Consider the following 20,099-nt stretch of genomic DNA (forward strand, 5'->3'; position numbering starts at 1 on the left):
TAAAAATTTTGAGCCAAAAGAGTTTTTGCTAAGTAAGAGTTTTTCAACTATGATAGGCTGATAGTATCAAGATTTGTATCAATGTTATCTACATATCTTGGTAGTATAATTCCTAGAATAGTGTGATGTTATTTGTCCAAATAGCTATTCAATTCCTAGGATAATGTAATATTATTTGTCCAAGTAGTTATTCTTTTCCAGATCTTGTATGCACTGAACTGTTGCTCTTTGATTAAACTAATAGGAAGTCATTGATGGATCTAAAATTAGATGTTTTTATTCACAAGATCTCCAGAATCTTGCTTGAGAGACAAGCATCGTCACCAATATTGCGCTTGTACCAAAGGCAAAAAGATAGGCAAGTAGTTATTTCATTATTGCAAAACCCACTAGACAAAATACTGTAAACTGTGAATAACTATACATTTTGTCTATAACTTAGTGTCACAGGTTAGTTTAGATCACAATGGGCTTCCACTTGTAATTTGAAGAGAAGTTTTTGTAGGATTTGATGGTGACTCCTCAACACCCCAGAGTCCCTGCAAGACACTTCCACAAGAGAGAATGGCAAAAATAGATTGCTTCATTATGCAAGATTGAATGATTGAATATGAAATGTCACAATGAGATGTCTTGCTTATAAAAGCAATGTGTGATGTAGTATGAACAAATAACATGACACAAATATTAAATGCTTAGGTAACTTAAAGGAAATAAAAGTAATAAAGATAGGATATGATGTGTCTTATCTAGACAACTAGGACTTCTAGACATAACATCTAGGACCTAAGTAAACTTAAGTCATGTGAATAAGTCCCCCTACTAGGTACAAGACCTTATTTACACTAAAAGTTTTATCTCATATACTGTTCTGGTTTGAGTTGTCTCAAAAGAAAAGAAAAAAAGAAAAATGCAATCATGTTTTTGATAGGCTGCAAAGCCAATCAAGGTCTCTAAATATCCCAATTTTCTCATTCTTGATTGTTTCTTTGTAGATTTTTTCACAATGTTCTGATAAGATAATGACCATGATATGGCAGGACATCATTTATATAGACGTCAAGGGATGAATATGAAGAATTGCACACTGATTAGTTAAAACTTAATACCAATATAATGCCTATAACACCTTGTTGCAATTGAATTTATTCAACAAAAATTATTCTTCTTAATAATCTTAGCCAGTACTAATTATGAACACACTTCCTGTGGTTACCTGATAGTTCATGAATATAAATATGTGTTATCAAAATTCAGTATTCGAGGGGATTACATTGTAGGACAAACCTGTTCTGGAGGTGGTAAATCTTTTACTGAAACCTTGGATGGAGCACCATCGGGTACACTGATGCAGTTTTTGTACCCAGCTTCTTCCATGGAAAGTTTATCAATTTCCCCTTCAACCTACATAGCATCAAGCTTATTGACCAAAAAAAACTATCAATAAGAATTCCAAAGAATCAAATTAAAACTGAATTAGTACAATTATGATGTCTCGTGCTCCCTTGATATCATCCAGCCCATAAGGAATCTTTTCACCAAGCTTTTCCTGCATATAGAACAGAAAATGGAACTTTCTAACTGGTTATTGTAAATCAATAGTGGGCATTCAGTGACTCGAAAATGAGCATTCCATAGAGACAAAAACAATAAATGAGATATCAGGAAGTTGAATTGCAATCAAGAGACTTCTTAGTACTGACATTCATATTCTACTTTTTTCATTACTAGAGATGCATTGCAAGCTCAGAATTAACCTGCCAAAAACGCTTCTGTAAGTCCCGGTACTTACAATTGACCATCACTCCATTCTTTCTATACGTAAATGCAATTACAGGCTGTAGAAAAACAATATGTAAGTTTCATGTATGCCAAACTAGGAAATTAAACAATACAAATGCAACAGTTAGAGCTCAAATTCAGCCAGAGTTCAGTCAACCTTATGAAAACGTTGCATCACCCCATTCCTCCTGAGTGTTTCCAAAGAAATACCACGCTCCATAAAGTATTCACAAATCTGCAATGAGAAATATGATTTTCATGGTAATTTGTTACATCTAAGAAAAATCTTGATAACATGCATATATAAGTAATGCATGATGTGGTAGTTACGATCAAAAAAACTGCAAAAATGAAGGAAATACTTTTAGTTCCATTGATCCATAAAAAGTTTGCTTGGACAAATTACATGTAAAAACAAGACTAAAAGTACAATATGTTTAACGTACAAGCAGAACAGTCATTACTTCTTGGGAAACTATCCAAAAAAAATTATCTATGCTCGTATAAGATTGATTAAGCATAACTTCAGGTTAAATTCAAAATACATCATAGCAACATATAATAAACACGACCACCATAAAAATTAAACATACCACCTCAATATGAATTAGTCAAACTCGAAAGTCATGATAAATATTCATTGCTACATACTAAAATAATAATGTCAAAGCCCTGTGGGGGGAATTAAGATGTTAGTCCCTTATAAGTTATAACCATAGTAGTGACTAAGTCCATTTTATTTTATATTGAAAAGCTTAATCAAATTGAAAAGAGTGTAAGTTGTTAAGCCACATCACCAAGAATATGCCTAGCATAATGTTTATACCCTGCCCTAATCACTCATTCAAAGATGAGAAGGGTGTGTGTGGCTGAAATCCAAAGGATACAAGTTTCAACGAAGCAAACCTCATTCTTGAATCTTTATTGTTTACTATGTCGATCCCCTTCCTCAATTGCAGGTATGTGAATTTGAATGCACTGCAATTGATTGAAATGTCAAACCATCAATTCAACCCACAACCAAGCAGGAATTAATTGTCATATAATTGCTAGTGCAGGGGCATCCAGGCTTACGTTCTGATTTTTGTGTTTGTTGCAGGTCTGTTAGTTGTTCCTTGTAATTTCTGTTCTTGTTTCTGATTGCTCTCTCTCTACTGGTCATAGCTGATTTCCATACTTCATTCTTTCCAATACAAATTCTTCGGTTATTCCTCTCAAAGTTGTGACAGTTCTTAGCTGACCTTATACAAGCACCTAAACATAGGTTTCTGTGCCTATTCTAGGTCTTATGTGCAGCAGTTATCACCTATTGTACGAATGGGGCATGTTATTACTGGTCACTGCTTGTGAATCAGTCTTGTGGTCAAAGGTTTGGGCCTACCTGGTTGGCAGCTGCAGGATTGAATTTCATTTCTTTTATGGACACCACTAGTGGGGTGTGTTATCCCCAATTTCGAAATATTGGGTAACCCTACAAATTTTTGGCCCATTTGTGGTTCAATAGCTCTATGCACAAATTTTGAGATGATTACGTCACCTCGTGTGTGGTCTTTGTGTTAGTTTTCCTATCAAGTTATCCTCCTTTTTAAGTTCTAGGTGTCAATCAGATTTATGAACCCAATTTACACAACTTTGGCCTCTAGGTGCAAATCGGATTCATAAACCCGATTTACACCTCCCTTCATGCCTTTCCCTATGCACATAGGTACATGTCGGGTTTGTGAACCCAAAATGCACCTTGTCATAGTAATAACTGCAAATCGGGTTCATGAACCCAACTTGCACCTATTAATGACACTTTGTGTGATATTAATGCCCCCTTTGCTAATTCGATTAAGAGTCTTTTATCTTGTTTTAAATCTCTTTGGCCTGCATTTTCTCATATTGGTTTATCATTTTGCTCAAAGGCGACTTTGTGGGGCATCTTTTTCCTCCATTTTCGCAAGGTATCTTTCTTTTCTTCGCCAGTGAGTTCTTTTCCATAATATTTCTATTGTTTTGCTTTTCCTTTTTGGTGCATTTGGGTTTAAAAACCATAGCCGCATTTTTGTTGCCGGTGATGGTGTTCGGATTTTATAAATCCCAAACACATCTTTTCTTTTTCAACTTTACCCAAATCTTTGGTGGTATTCAAGTTGGTGAACCCTAATCACACCAATGTGTGGTGGTATTCGAGTTCACCAACCCAAATACCCCTTTTGTCTTATCCTTTGTTTCAAGTGGCACTTCGATTGCACACCTTTGCATACAATTTTTGGTTTTGTTTGATTTTACCAACCCGGACAACACCATATATGTGATGTTACTCAGGTCTATAAACCCGAGCAGCATTGTGTCTCCCTTGTGCATTGAACTCGTGGTGAGGTTCGGGTTTGTAAATCCGAACCACACCAACTAATGGTGGTGTTTGGGTTTACAAACCCGAACTTCACCATTACTAGTTCATTCCTATTTTTGGCGTATGACGGGCCTATAGGTCCGACCTACACCATTTTATCTCTCCCTTAGGTGTAGTTCGGACCTATAAGTTCCCCATACACTTGGTTTAGCCATTTACTATTTTGGTGCAGATCGAACCTGTAGGTCCAACCTACACTAGTTCTATCCTAAGCACTTTTTTGGTGTATTTCGGACCTATGGGTCTGATCTACACCAATCATATGTTTTTCCCCAAGTGCAGTTCGGACCTATAGGTCCGAACTACACCTAACCTTTATTCCAAGTGTAGTTCGGGTCTACGAACCCGAAAGGCACCTTTGAGCCACACTCAGCCTTAGGTGTAAATCGGGCCTATGAACCCGAATTATGCCAATTGCACACACATGTAAATAGGGTTCGTAGGCTCGATTTACACGTTCTATCATGATGCAATAAGGGTTTTTGTAACCCTAATGTCACCAAATGCAACACATGCATGATCCTATTCAATTTAAAATGATCGAGATGTTGATGATTGCTCTTCTCAAGTACTGATGATTTCTCTATGCTACAATGCTATTCCTGTACAGATGACAGAACCATCTCCAAGCAAGAAGACCATGAAGTTCAAAAAACAAGATCCGTATTCGATCTTCCCACCTTTATCGGTTTCTTCCAATATTGATCATATAAGGGATACTAAAATAGGTCATGTGGACCTGGCAAAGTTTCTCAAGAGGATTGAGCAGCCACCCTCATACTATAAAATGGAGCCCACCATCAACAGTGGTATTCATCCGGTCTTAGCATTCCCAATGTCTGCTCAGGATCCTGAATTTATCGTGGCACTGCAAATCATTTTGATCCTATTCGCAAGAGTGTGAAGGATACTAGTGGAAAAAAGCTAATCAGGCTTGATGAAGACTTCTTCGACACTATCTTCAAGTGTCCAAGCATTGAAAAGTATTCTGATATCACCATGCAATCAACACAAGCTTACTATGACAGGAATACAGATAATGTAGAAAGAATATGAATGACAATTGGTTAAAGACCTCAAGACCTACAATTGCTAGGTGGCCAAAAACCTTTCCTAGAAGTGATCTCATTGAAGAGGTCAATGACTTGGTTACTCTCCTGAGCAAGGTGAAAGGGCTTCCTACTTCAAATACCTATTATAAATGGATGTATTAGTACATCCATGTCATTAGGCAAAATAAGAAGATATTTTGGGGCAAGCAAATAAGAGATGCCACATGTGAGCAACCTACTAAGGTACCAACTACCCCAAATTCTACATGACATCTTATCTGGTGTACGCAGCGGCTTCTATGAGACATTTTCCAGGTTTGTCTACATCAAGAGACAGAAGGCAAGTGGTTGTGTATGAATACTATTCTCGGTATTGAAAAATAGTTTTCACCATTTTTGAAGGGTCAATGATGCATTCTTTGGTTATCATATGTGCATGCTAAACAAAGATTTATACAACAAAAGAGTGTCAAATCATGCATGGGAAGTAGTGAACAAGTACAGATGTATGTTCCTACAATTCCCTACCTTCACCTATCTCAAGGTGGGATGCTTTAATGGTGAACCTTTTAATGCTCCCAAGGTATCCCTCTGATAAAATTGTCTTAATAGAACTAGCTCGTCAAATGGTGGCAGTACATAAAGCACAATCTGGTTCACATAAGATAGGTTTGAAGTTCTCTTTAACTATTGGTAGATACTCAATCAACTCAATCTTCAAGGCAAGGGCAATAGAAGAAGAAATGAGAAGAGTAACTATGAAATTCTTCAAGGCAAGGAGAGACTTTGATTATAGAGGAATGAGGAATAAATTGAAGAAAGCATATGTCCATGTGCACTGCATTGAAGATATCTGGATTGATTGTAGGACAAAGCATGATATCAAGAAACTTTAATATTGTTGGCTCACAATGGACTAGATGATCTTGAAGATGATGGTAATGTTATAGATCTTACCTATGTAGAAAAAGAAAGTTTCTTCAACACCCTTGCCACTCATTCAATGGTCACAAAAAGAGGCAACATCCATCAGAGATAGATTCTTAAGTATTCTTGCAAATACTAATGTTTGGCTTTCTAGCAAGGGAATCCAGTTGAAGCCTTTCTCCACTAGTTTTGATGATGATACAGCTGAAACTATTGGTAAAAGGTCAAAGATTGGAACAAAGAACAAACAAGATCCCACTACTCCTTAGAAGGCTCCAAAGTTGAAATTCACAGTTGGGGCTAACAAAGGAAAAGCCCAAGGAGAATCTTTCGTTTTAAAAGCTCAAGAGACAAAAGAGTCTAAGGTACAAGGTGAGCATTTCGATGGTGAACCATCTAATCTAGAGCCTATTGATGTAGATCAACTTGAAGGTGAGGAGGAGGGTAATGAGGAACGTGATGATGAATATGATGAAGAGGGACTACCACAATCTTCCAAGACTTCCCCGTCAGATAAATCCCAAGAATCCCTTCCACGGGTATCTCTTTCTTCCTCAACCATAGTTCATTGTCCTGTTTCAACCATAGTTCATGCTCATGTTTCTACCGTTGAATTAGAACCTTTTGGATCTACTATCTCTTGTGTTACTCCTAGTACAATTGTTCATATTTCTTCCACTAGTGCTAATGAGTCTGCTTTAGATACCCCACATGATAATATTGAGAATGTTTTCTCTACCTTAACAAATGTATCCGAAGTGTCAGCCACCATGTTGGATGATTTTGATAAATTCATGATAGAAACTGGTCCTAGACCTAATGAGTCATCTCTTGAAAATCCTCCCATCATTTGTTACTACAACTTCGCCTATTGTGGCTACTACTTCTCAAGAGCAAACAAATCCCTCTCAATCTTTAGTCACAGGTGTCAATGATGATTCTTCCTTACCACCATGGTTGTTCTCCAATGCTCCTAAGAGGAAGAAACGAGTTGTTTCTCTATGTTGAGACATGGACCAGCTAGGACTCAAACCTAGGACCTTCCATACGCTCCTGGAGTGCTCTACCACTGAGCTATTGGCCCTTTTGGACCAGTCCATCGTCGGTCCAGGGGTGGCTTATTTCCAACACCAACACCCCCCCTTAAGCCACACCTCTCGTGTGCTTAGGGCTCCTAACCTGGACCTGGCTCTGATACCATGTTGAGATATGGACAAGCTAGGACTCGAACCTAGGACCTTTCATACGCTGCTGGAGTGCTCTACCACTGAGCTACTGGCCCCTCTTGGACCAGTCCATCGTCGGTCCAGGGGTGACTTATTTTGAACACCAACACTGCAGATGATTTTGATTTCAGTTAGCTCATTTCCACCAAACCTAAGACTACCAAGAAAGCCAAAATCTTATCAAGGATAAAGGTAGATAAAGCTAAAAACAAATATGCAGAGATTGCCATTCCTCCTGTCAATAAGGACATTGATCAAATTCAAGACTCAAATTATACTATTAGCATGGTTGATTTGGACAAAAAAAAACTCGTGACTCTGCCAAAGGAGATATTCAAACAGCATTGAATGCTCTCATTGATAGATATGATGAGGAAAAGATCAAGAAAGATAAACTTAAAGCACAAGTTGAACAGCTCACTATTGTTCTAATCAAGGTGACCAAGTCCACCGAAGCAATTGAACCAGTGACTTCATCACTAGATGAACAGGCCATGAAGAGAGCCAAGCAAGCAACTTCGCGGAGCAGAGTAGTGGGTGAATGGATGGATAGAATGCTTAGTCAAAGAACAGTTTAGTTGTCACCATAGTCAAAAATCTTGACATTGTGAAGACTGAGGTGGATAACACAATAGAACTCTTTTCTCAAGAGTTGGAAACACGGGAGGACTTTGATGCAAGGTTGAAACTTGACGATTTTGACCCAGATGTTTTTGTGGAAAATGGTGTCATTCTTTCTCGAGATATGTATGTTGAATAGCGGGAAGCATTAGAGCATCAAATGAATACTCTGGAGCGGCTTATCAAGGACATGAGAAAGGCTCAAAAGGAATGCATTGATAAAAGGAGATTGTTGATAAAATATCAGAAATTCCTTGTACTTTCCTTGATGAAAAACAAAAAGCTCTAGAAGTGGATATGGTCATTAGCGAGTTTAGTTTGCTACTAACTACTGAAATTGAAAAAGAGGACTTCTCTTTGTCCTCTATTGACAAGTTGGTTGATCTTTAGTTCATTCTGGATTTTCTGGATTCTCTCTTGAAGAAACATAAGAAATGTTGTGTTGATTTGGGAGATTCTATTACACAGGTCAAGGTCATCACCAGTCATACTCAAAGACCCGATGAAGCTCAAATGAAAATTGCTCTACAAAAGTTTGAAGAATTGTAGGAACATGATCAACGTGAAGATAATGAGATTAATTTTATGCTTTCTATGTTAGTTTTAGGATCAAAAATGTAAGCAATCAGAAAATGCAACACAATGAACAATGAACACAGTATTTTACCCTGAGAAAACCCTCCTACTCGAGGGAGAAAAACTCAGCAAATAAATCTCTTATATCTAGTATGAATAAGAGCAGAAAATCTGCTTACAATCAGGCCCTTCTCAAGGGCAAATAAAATATATAGATTGCACTTAGGATAGTGCGATTTCCTTGAATATGCACAATAATGATTCTTATCCTTAAGGCAAATCTATTGTTCTAGAAAGCGAATCTGCTGCTGGAGTGCGAACTTCTGCTTAAAAGGAATTAATTAATTAATTTGTTTTGACTCCAGAACCACCATCTATTTGTATCTTCTTCGCACCTCTTCCAAAGAGAGGCGAAATCTTCCAAAGGGGATGACTTGTCCCAAGTGAGGCGTCTCTACCAAAGAGGTCGGCCTCTTAAGGATACTTATTTTATTTTATAGCATACCAAAAAATGGGCGCCATAACTAACACAAAGTCGGCCAACATATGCATGCGTTTGTCTAACTTTGGTTTCTCCTTAATCAATGCCTATTAAATTTAATTACAATCATTTCCTTTCATCATTGTTTTATTAATTTAAATTGAAAGAAAAATATCTCACGTCACTATAACAACAAAATTCTCAGTGGCATTTGATAATTCCAATCGGCACCTTAGGTGTCATTTCATGCATGAACTAGTACACATGTAGGACTGCACGTGTCCCAAGTCAAATAGGTTTCTACCTTGACTTAGTCACAATTAGTAGTAACTTTTCCTATTTTTGTGCATCATCCCTCTTCTATATATATCAGGGATCTTTTTGTAATAAGGATCTTTTGGCTAATACGTCGAAACTCTGCAGAATTGAAAAGCTATCTAAGACTTTGCACTTGTAGTGCATTCGAAAAGTTTAATCAAAGAAGAAAAGAAGTTGCATCCAATCTTTGTCTTAGGACTACTTTATTGTGTGAGGGAATGTTTTTATGTCATTCTTTTCTACTTTCTTTGAGATTAAATCTTGCTTTGTGAAAAGTATTTGAGTTGAAAGAGATAAAGTAAAATATTATAGACTTTGTGTTATGATATCTTACTAAAAAATTTGTATTAAGTGGATAATAAGGCGAAGACTTTGTGCTTCGTTGAGTTATCTTGTTAGAGTAGAACGTTTTGTGATATATTTGGAAGACTTTATGCTTACAATATATCAATATTTGGGTTACAGTGATTGATAGGACTTGAGTGTTTGAAGGAGACTTTGAGCTCTTTTGAATACAAAAAGCCCATCCCTTAAATCGTTTTCAAAAAAGGAAGCAACGGAAGACTTTGCACTTTCATGGACACTTTGCTTCCAATTAGAATAGATTTTTATGATTACTGTAAGTTAAAATTGTTTTGTTGCTCTATTCTAAATATAGAATTAGAGAAATATTTGTTCTGAACAAAGAGAACTAAGTTATTGTATCATCCTGAAATCAGTGTAAATTAGCAAGTAGATTAAGAATAGATATTGATTACAATAGAAAGGGGGAGCCTTCCCTTATAAATCAGAGAGACTATATCTTGCCTTCTGAAAGGTATTGTCTCACACACTGTGGTGACAATCCACATTTTGTAAGCTCCCTCAAGTTTAGAAAATTTTCACCCAACAGGGTCATTGGACTCAACATAGCTATAGTCCACAATTAGGACCTGGCCACAGCTACTTTAGGTTGAAGCTGTCAGCACTTTCATTTCTATCTATTTCCTGCCCTAAAACTCCTCATCACGGCTGGCAGCTAGTTTCTATTCTGGGCAACCTTCCCTTATGTGACTGCTACAACCATTAACTCAAATAAATGAGTATGTGCTACACTGCATAATCATGCCAGCAAGGGGTGTGTTGATGTATGACTGATTTATTGTCATCTGATGCATTTTGTTCTACACTGTTATTTTTCGGGATCTATTGTTGTGAATCTGCTAGGTTTGAAATACTTGATTGGGCTCACAAACCTTTCGACTGCATTAAGTGGTATCAGAGCTGGTCAAGCTTGTGGGATTGTTGAAATAGTCAGCCTTAAAGGCACTAAAGAGTTTTTGTTGCATGTGTGTGAAGCCTGTAACTGTAAAGGGCAGGAGAAGAGATGGCTCGTGGGATCACTTAAATGGCAGAAATGGTGAGGGCAATGGCAACAAAGTTAAATACATTGGAAATAGCACAAAGAATAGGGGTGCCTGTTGCGAATGTAAGTGATGATGAGGAAGAAGAAGTAGAACTAGCTTACTAAGGAGAAGAGTATATGAATGAGCCGTTCACAAGGGAATTCAGGTTAAATCCATTTAAGTATATAGGAGAAGAAGTGAACACCAGTCCAAAGGTATGTTTAGTTTCAAGAAATGTGTTTTGCTTTCATTCCTAAGACAGCAAGCATGGAAGATGAAATTCCATTGGAAGCACAGCAATTGTTAGAAGACAATGCTGAAATTCCATTACAAGTATTGTGGGAAGGGTTACCACCCATAAGAAGCATTAGTTATCACATGGATTTGATCCCAGGAGCAAGCCTACCAAACAAGGCAACGTACAAAATGACCCTAGTAGAGAATGAGGATATGAAAAAGAAAGTCCAAGAGAAGGGTTTGATAACACAAAGCTTGAGTCCTTATGTTGTGCCCGCTATATTGGTACCTAAAAAGGATGATGAGAGGTGTATGTGCACGGATTCACAAACCATCAGCAAAATAACAGTAAAGTATCAATTTCAATTTCTTCAAATGGATGACTTGATCGACTACTTCAGTGGAGCCAAGAACTTCACAAATATTGACTTAAAGAGTGGATATCACCAATTTCAGATTAATCATTAGGGAGAAAGATGAATGGAAAAGCCAATTCAAAACTAAGGATGGCTTGTATGAGTGGTTGGTCATGCCATTCAATTCAACAAATGCACTGAGCACCTTCATGCAATTGATGAATGAAGTATTGAAGTCTTTTCTTGGTAGATTTGTAACTTTTTATTTCTTTTTTCCACCAAGTTTCCGAGATGGAGATAGCAAGGGATGCACAGATTCATTTCCAAGAGAGATTTTTGCAAGGTCGTCTCATTTTTCTTAAGCTTGGGAAAGATGAGAAAAAATAATATTTTAAATTAGTAATTTAAGTTTTGTCCTAAGTTACTTTATTTTATTTTAATTAGACAACAACTTAAATGTTTTGATTGAGGGTCAATGTTATGTCGTTAGGAATGTAGGCCTTGGTATTTTGTACCTTTAAGTTAGTGCTTATATTATTTGAATCTTATTATAAGGGACAACTTAATATTTTATTGTAAGAGACTTTCTAAATAGGGCAAAATAAAACCTTTTGTGACTCCTAGGAATATTTTATCATTTTAGGAGTGAGAGTTATAAGCTAATTTCAGAAGGGAATCTCTTTAGGGGAGTTACAAGCTGAATTTATCCAAGAATATCTAAAGAAAGAAAAAACTATTAATTCATGATAGTGGAAAGGAAAAGAAAGAAATATTATTTTAGTTTCCTCAACGGATCCTTAAAAAGAGGAAAAAACTCAATGGAGAAATCAATCTAGATATTATCAATTTCTCTCAAATTTGCAAAGCACTTGTATTTGGAAACTCAATAAGGATGAAACCCCTTGAGGTATTACGCAAGTAATTGGCAAAAAAATGAATGTCTATTAACAATGAGCAAACGCTCAATAAATAGGATTACAAAGAATTACAAGAGGGCAAGTTTCTAAAAAGAACCTGCCAATAAGATCGACCAAGATCTTATTAAGATATTTACACTAAGTTTACAATATTGAGCATTAATAATAAAATAATAAAGTATTATTCTAATACCCTCCCTTAATGCTCAATCTATCAACTACACCAATAGACCCCCTAAATTTTACAAACTTATTTGGACTGAGGGGTTTGGTGAAAATATCTGCTAACTGCTCCGAGGTAGGAACATACAACAACTGAATGGATCCATCTTCAACCAACTACCGAATGTAGTGACAATGAAGTTCTATATGTTTGGTTCTTTCATGGAAGATTAGATTCTTGGCGAGTTTGAGAACTCCCTGATTGTCCAGAAACAAGGGAGTCGAACCTGCTTGAGATATTTGCATATCTCCAAGTTGCAAAAAAAAATGGCGGGTCCGTCCCGCACCAAAAAATGCCGAAAACCCTCGCCAAACAGACGCAAATAGGAAGAATCCCGTTACATGGCATGAACACAGTCCTTAACAACCTCAAAAAATAGAAGATTTCAAAAAAAAATGGACTTTTGAAAATGAAAAAAAATTCGAAAATCTGCAACAAAACCAAGAGGCCCGAAAAATCTCAAAAAAGAATTCACAAATTCTTTACTCAAACTCTAATACCATATTACGCAAGTAATTGGTAAAAAAATTGAATGTCTATTAACAATGAGCAAACGCTCAATAAATAGGATTACAAAGAATTACAAGAGGGCAAGTTTCTAAAAAGAACCTGCCAATAAGATCGAGCAAGATCTTATTAAGATATTTACACTAAGTTTACAATATTGAGCATTAATAATAAAATAATAAAGTATTATTCTAATATGAGGTTGCTATGGAGTTTTAGAATGAAAATTCTCAAAATTCCAAATGGTGATTCCACCAAGGAATTACACAGCATCTGCATTTCCAGTTTTGGATTGTGGAACTTTTTCTTGTTTGCAGATTTCTCACATTTCAATGTGTGCTTCTAGTGTTCAGATTATTATCAGGAGTTCCAGTGTTATTTTCAAATATATCTAAACAAGTTGGTGAAAACAATTTAATAGTCTTTTGATTTTAAAAGTTACTGATTAAAGGGTTGAATAATATTATTTGAAGGAAGCTGTTATTATTTTTGTTTAATGTGGAATCATACAGAAGGCATTGCTTTCATAAAATTATAGTACTTTATACATGCCTAATCGCAGAAATAATCTTGTTGGCACTTGGTAGAAAACGGACCCAAGCAACCCTTCATGTCTTGTATACCCACTCTCTCCGTTGTTACCTTATAACAGATTATGATTGATTAAGAATAGATATGCTTGTAGGTGTTTGCCTTTCCTTGTGGGTGCAGGTTATCTTTATAAGTCTCCACCATAGTTGAAAAACTCGGACTCGCCACGGACTCGGCAAACCAAAAATTTGGACTCGGACTCGGACTCGTGAAAGACTCGTGAAAGACTCGGCAAGGACTCGGCAAAAAAAAAAACCGTAGTTTTACAAAAAAACATAAAGAAATTAATGCATTTAGAGAACATAAGAGCCATAATTGAAACATTACACATGTCACATACTCATAGTTTCAAACTTTCAACTCTAAAATATATAATACCAAGATTTCTTCAATGCTAATTATGCTTTTATATGGAGCCTAATTAGACTCAGAGGTTAAATTTTCCCTACTTCCATTGGCGCAATTTCCCCCTGTATTTTTCGCCGGTTGTTTGGTGGTAGCACCCCCAAGTTGGGGTCAAGGGGCATTGTTGAAGGATCTTGAAATTTGACTAAGTCTGGAAAATTGAAGAATCCTCCAAAAACTAGATTTTGCATTATAACTCCTGGAGGTCCGAAACCACTCTCAAACATCCTGACAGTATATATGGAATATAACTGAAAGTATAAGAAAGAAGAAAGATATAAGGAAATATCACTTATACTTAAATGTTATATTCCATATATGAATCCTGACGGAGAGACCAAATTTTTTCACATGCTAAACTCAATTTTAAAGCTTGCATGACTTTTTTTTTGGCTCGCGCGAGTCCATCTGAAAGACTCGCGAGTCCATGCAAAAGACTCGCGCGAGTCCTTGCAAAAGACTCACGAGTCTTTTAGATGGACTCGCCAGGACTCGCCTCGCGAGTCCTTGGCGAGTCGACTCGTGGCTCCCATGGACTCGCGAGTCCGTGGCGAGTCCACGAGTTTTAAAACTATGGTCTCCACTCCTCTAATACAAGGTAAGTCTCAAGCCCCATTCCTGATTTATAAATTTATGAATTCTTGATTGCAGTAGGATATTAGATTCAAGGATAATTACATTGAGTACTATGATAAATATTTGTTTCAGATATACTGTTAGCAAGTTAAGAATGGAAATTGTCTCCAAATCAAGCAAATTAATTAAGTCATAAGTGTATTGAAATCAGGTAATTGTTGTTAAAAAGGCCTATATCTAGTAAGGGACATCACAGCATGATCCTACCATCCTGCAGGGTAAAGATGAACCAATGAATCAATCTAATTAACAAGAAGTAATCTAAGAATACGAGTATGCTCCGTGCTTGCATATATCCATGTGTATGCTTTGTGTTTTTACGTGTATGCTCCGTGTTTGGCTCATACCTGATATGATTACTACAAACATATCCCTATCATCATGTGATTTCTCTTTTTGGTTATTTTAGAATATGAGAATAATGAGAGGGAACCAAAGGGATATGAACTTGTTTAAGAAAGAACATTGCATTTAAGGTCATAAATGTGTGTCATGCTTCTAATCCTCATATTTACAAATATTGGGTTAAAATCCGTCACTGCTTGAGGACGAGCAATTTCAGGAAGGGCGGACTGTAATGTCCCCACTTTGAAATATGATTTTATTAATAAATAATAATAATAAAATTAAAATACAAAAGAATAAAAATAAAAAATTAAATTAAAATATAAAATTAATATAATCAAATAAAATTATAATTTTACTAAGTTAATGAATGGCCAAAAGACATGAAATGATAAGTTATGACTTCCCCAAATATGAGGTATAAAATGGAGAAGAGAACTCATTTGAAGAGGGGATAATTTGGGAATCAGAAATGCAGATCTGATTTAAATAAGTGCAGATCTGATCGAGAAAGGTTGTGTCCCTTCAAAGGGCAGAAATAATGAAGAGTTGCACTCTTTCAAACGGTGCTAATGGTGAAAGGGTATGTCTCTTGCCAAAGGGCATACATGATGAAGAGGTGTAACCTCTCCCTCATATTCACAGATATAAAGGAAAGGTATCGAAAGCCTCCAATGACATCACCAACAGTCAGACCAGATCAGTACTGTTATTAAGTTACAGGCATTAACATCCTGGTTCTTGGTGGCATGCATGGGGATGTGCTTAATATATGAAGCCTGATAATATTCTTATGCAGAATTTAATAGAAATATTAATATAGACTGCAATATGAATGACAGTCAGACTTAATTCCATCTACATTCATAATGCATTGAAGTTAGTAAACTTCTAGCCCATTCCTTAATTTGTCATGCTCCCAACCTGATACATTGTGAACAGCAAAACAATTGTTAAAATTGTCTTACAAAGTAAGACTTCACAATTTCATGAATCAAACACAATCGCTTATCCCATAAAGTTGGGCTTATTAGACAATACACAGCAACACAGCATCAGCCTAAAGGCTCGGATCTATTCTATAATGCAGCAAACATATTCATCATAATTGATCTGTTAATAGAAAAAGGTGAGTAGCTGCTGATTTTTTACTGGCAACTCTGAGTCTTGATCGGCATGCAAAAATCAAAGAATGTATCCTAGAGGTCAAGATACATTGTTCTAATGATTTCAATTCTTGTTAAGGAAGCCACACCAAGTTTAAAAGGAATTTTCCATTATTTAGCATTTGAGTAGGTAAGCTTTGGGTGTCATACTTTGTGAGGAGGAATCGCAAGTATTGAGGATGCAAGGAATTTTCGGCTTAGATTTGACGAGTCTTTTGATTTTGATCGAAATTTGCATCAAAGGTACAATCCCTCGTATTTGAATCCCTTGGTCAACCTTGCTGAAGGAACTATATCTTGTGTAGGATCAATATTTTATAAGTCTAATGTTTGTTGGTTAATCATGTTAAATTTTGTAACATTGGTCGTACTATTTCATGCTTCCGATATATAGATTAACATTAACTAATGATAAATAAAAACCAAAGTTAACTTATCGCATTTGATCAACGGTTACACCGTTCATGGCATCGGGTGGTAAAGCGATTCTCAAACAAGTCGCAATCCTTCTAATCGGGTAAGAAAATGGTGACTAGTTTATATACTGTGGTGAGAGGAACGTAGGGAAGAGATGTGTCTTCCCACGTGGGAAGACACATCTCTTCACTACGTAACCCCTCATCCACTTATATAGCATGCTTACATTGAGGAGGATGTACACACCGAAATTAATAAGTGTAGTGCATCTTCAAAACACGCTATAGCAGATAAAATACAACTTTCAGAGCATATCTCCATCTCTTCTATTTTGATCACAGAATTTTGAAAGAACTTAACATGGTATCAAAGCGAAGTTAAGGAAGATCATATTAAAATTCTGTAACGATCTCATAAACTTTCACCAGGCTCTTACTAAGATCACATTCCCATAATCCTAATGGCAACCGGAGTTAGGTTTGAAGATAGAGTAGATGGAGCATCAAATTTTGTATCTTGGAAATTCAGGATCATGCTTGTTTTGAAAGAAAATAAAATTGACTCCCATGTCAAAAGTGAAATTCCTGAGCCCTCTGATGATACAGAGAAAATTTAGTAGAGCAAGGACAGTGAGAAGGCCCTTAAGATAATTGTGGATTCAGTAAGAGACCACATTGTACCAGTTATTTCTAAATATGAGACGGCCTTTCAAATGTTCAAAGCACTAGCTGACATTTATGAAATCAACAACACTAGCAAGGCTCTCACCCTAAAGAATCAACTACACCATATAAAGATGAATAAAGGAGAAACACTTACATCCTATTTCTTGAGGATCACTGAGCTTAGGGATCAACTATCCACTATTGGACATCTAGTAGACAACAAAGAACTTGCTATGATGGCCCTAAATGGACTTCCTACCTCATGGGAATCGTTCATTCAAGGAATTAGTGCTCGTTCTAAATTTCCCAAGTTTGATAGATTGAAAACCGATTGCATTCAAGAGGAATCTCGGCTTGTCACAAGAGGAATAAAACAAAACAATGGTAATGAGTTCTAAACTCTAATTCCCACAAGAAAGGAAAGAAGAACTTTAAGAGAAAGAGGGACAACAACTCAAATGGGAAGAGGTCTTCAAAGAAGAAGAGAGACATTTCTGAAGTACAATGTTTCAAATGTGACCAATATGGGCACTATGCAATGAAGTGTTCAGACAGGATCAAACAACAAGCTTCAATGGCAGAAATTAAGAAAGGGAGTAATTCCGAGAAGCTAGTCTTCTACTCAGCCCTCTCTAGTCAAGTCACCTCCAATTTCAACACATGGGTGATTCACAACGGAGCATCTCGACACATCACTGGATTTCGTGAGCACCTAGATACACTTGTGAAAAGTTCAAATGAAGAAGTGACAATTGATGATGACTCAAATTATCCCGTTATGGGAATAGGAACCTACAATATCAACCTAAAGTCAGGCATATCCGTACAGCTGACTCGAGTTCTATTTGTACCTGGTATAAAGAGAAACCTTGTCTCAGTTTCTGCACTTGAAGATAAGGGTTACATATTAACCTTTATGGAAGGAAAGGTACTTGCTTGGCCAAAGAACTCCACCATCAAGAAAGCCCACACCATTGGAGTAAGACAAGGGAGCCTCTACAGACTTTGCACCACTCCACCTCGAGCCTTGATTCATGAGACTCCAGATTCGAATGAACTTTGGCACAGAAGATTAGGGCACCTTCATTTCCATGCCCTACCTAAGATAGAGAAGATGGTGATCGGCTTACCCAACCTAAGTCAAAAATCTAAAGGAGCCTGCAAAGGGTGTGCCTTGGGAAAGAATACTAAACGGTCCTTTAATTCTAGCAACGGTAAATCCAAAAATGTATTAGAATTAGTTCATCATGATTTATGTGGACCCATGTTTGTACCCTCATTAGGGGGATTTTTATATTATGTAATATTTGTAGATGATTATTCTAGGAAGACCTAGATATATTTTCTGAGGTACAAAGAGTTTGAAGAAATCCTTTCTAAATTTAAGGAATTCAAATCTCTTGCAGAAAATATGACAAGTAAGAAAATCATAACCTTAAGAACAGACAATGGGGGGGAATACACTTCTGATATGTTTAAAGATTAATGTATAAATGTTGGGATTAAGAGGGAGTTAATTGTACCTTATAACCCACAACAAAATGGGGTAGCTGAAAGAAAGAATAGGACTATAGTAGAAGCTGCTAGGGCTATGTTGTTTGACCAAAATATAGAAACCTCATTTTGGGCTGAAGCATCTAGGACAGCTGTGTACATTCAAATTAGATGTCCTCATTCTCTTCTTGACAATAAAACCCCTGAAGAAACCTTTACTGGCAACAAACCTAACATAAGTCATTTCCGGATCTTTGGGTGTCCAGTCTATATTCATGTCCCCAAAGAAAAGAGGTCAAAGTTAGAAACTTCTGGAAAGAAAGGAGTATTTGTTGGGTACAGTGAAACCTCTAAAGCCTACAGAATATACATACCTGGTCAAAGACAAATTGAACTAAGCAAAGATGTCATCTTTGAGGAAGACATAGCATTCAGGAGGTCCAAAAGCTCTAATGAATTAGAACACCAAGATCCTCCTACAAGCTTGGATGAGGATTCCACCCCTGAGATTCAGAGGCAGACCCCTGAAGATGCTAAGCATGAAGTTCAAGGCTTACCTTTAGAAGAAAATTATCCCGAAACTAGGAAGAGACCACTTTGGGCTAAAAAGATGCTTCAAGAAGCTAAAAATTATGCTGCTCCAAAGGGGACCTTCAGAGAAAGTAAGAGACCTAACCTATTTTCTAGTTATACTACCTTGATAAGTGAGATCATTGATGTAGAACCTTCCTGTGTTGGAGATGCGCTCAAGCATCAAGTTTGGAAAGATGCTATGTCAGAAGAGTATCAGTCAATTCTGAAAAATAATATCTGGGATATTGTGCCTAGGCCTAAAGGCAAATCTGTGGTATCTTCTAAATGGCTCTTCAAAATCAAACATGCAGCAGATGGCAGCAGTGAGAAGCACAAAGCAAGGTTTGTTGCTAGAGGTTTCTCACAGAAATAAGGTATTGACTATGAAGAGACATTTGCTCCTGTTGCCAGATCCACTTCTGTCCGAGCAGTTTTGTCTATTGCAACATTTAAAGGATGGAAAGTCCATCAAATGGATGTTAAGACTGCTTTTCTAAATGGTAAGATTGAAGAAGAAGTTTATTTGGAGCAACCTGAAGGTTTTGTTATTCATAAGGCTGAATCACATGTCTGCAGATTAAAGAAAGCTCTATATGGACTGAAACAGGCCCCCAAAGCATGGTATGAAAGAATTGATCACTATCTCTTGGAATTAGGGCTTTCCAAGAATGAAGCAGATCCAAATCTCTACTACAAGGTAATCAATGGTGAATTATTAATTCTTATTCTTTTTGTTGATGATCTACTAATCACAGGAGAGGATAATTGTATTTCTCAATGTAAGAAAAAATTAGCCTCTGA

At 36.7% G+C, this 20,099-nt stretch overlaps 1 protein-coding gene across 8 annotated transcripts in view; it reads right to left on the reverse strand.

Annotated features, from left to right (window-relative positions):
- The window catches only part of LOC131030343 (twinkle homolog protein, chloroplastic/mitochondrial), a 275,817-nt gene that overhangs the window by 228,487 nt on the left and 27,231 nt on the right, over positions 1 to 20,099 (reverse strand). For all 8 annotated transcript variants that reach the window (XR_009371605.1, XM_057961108.2, XM_057961107.2 and 5 more), the window contains exons 7-10: positions 1,940 to 2,017; positions 1,758 to 1,838; positions 1,484 to 1,549; positions 1,288 to 1,404 (exon numbers count right to left, since the gene is read on the reverse strand). Coding sequence is in view for 7 of the 8 variants with exons in the window: in XM_057961108.2 (XP_057817091.2) it covers positions 1,288 to 1,404; positions 1,484 to 1,549; positions 1,758 to 1,838; positions 1,940 to 2,017 (342 nt within the window). In the remaining variant the exon portion in view is untranslated. The remainder of the gene's footprint in view (positions 1 to 1,287; positions 1,405 to 1,483; positions 1,550 to 1,757; positions 1,839 to 1,939; positions 2,018 to 20,099) is intronic.

The sequence above is a fragment of the Cryptomeria japonica genome, chromosome 1, assembly GCF_030272615.1.
Source record: "Cryptomeria japonica chromosome 1, Sugi_1.0, whole genome shotgun sequence".
Lineage (NCBI taxonomy): Eukaryota > Viridiplantae > Streptophyta > Pinopsida > Cupressales > Cupressaceae > Cryptomeria > Cryptomeria japonica.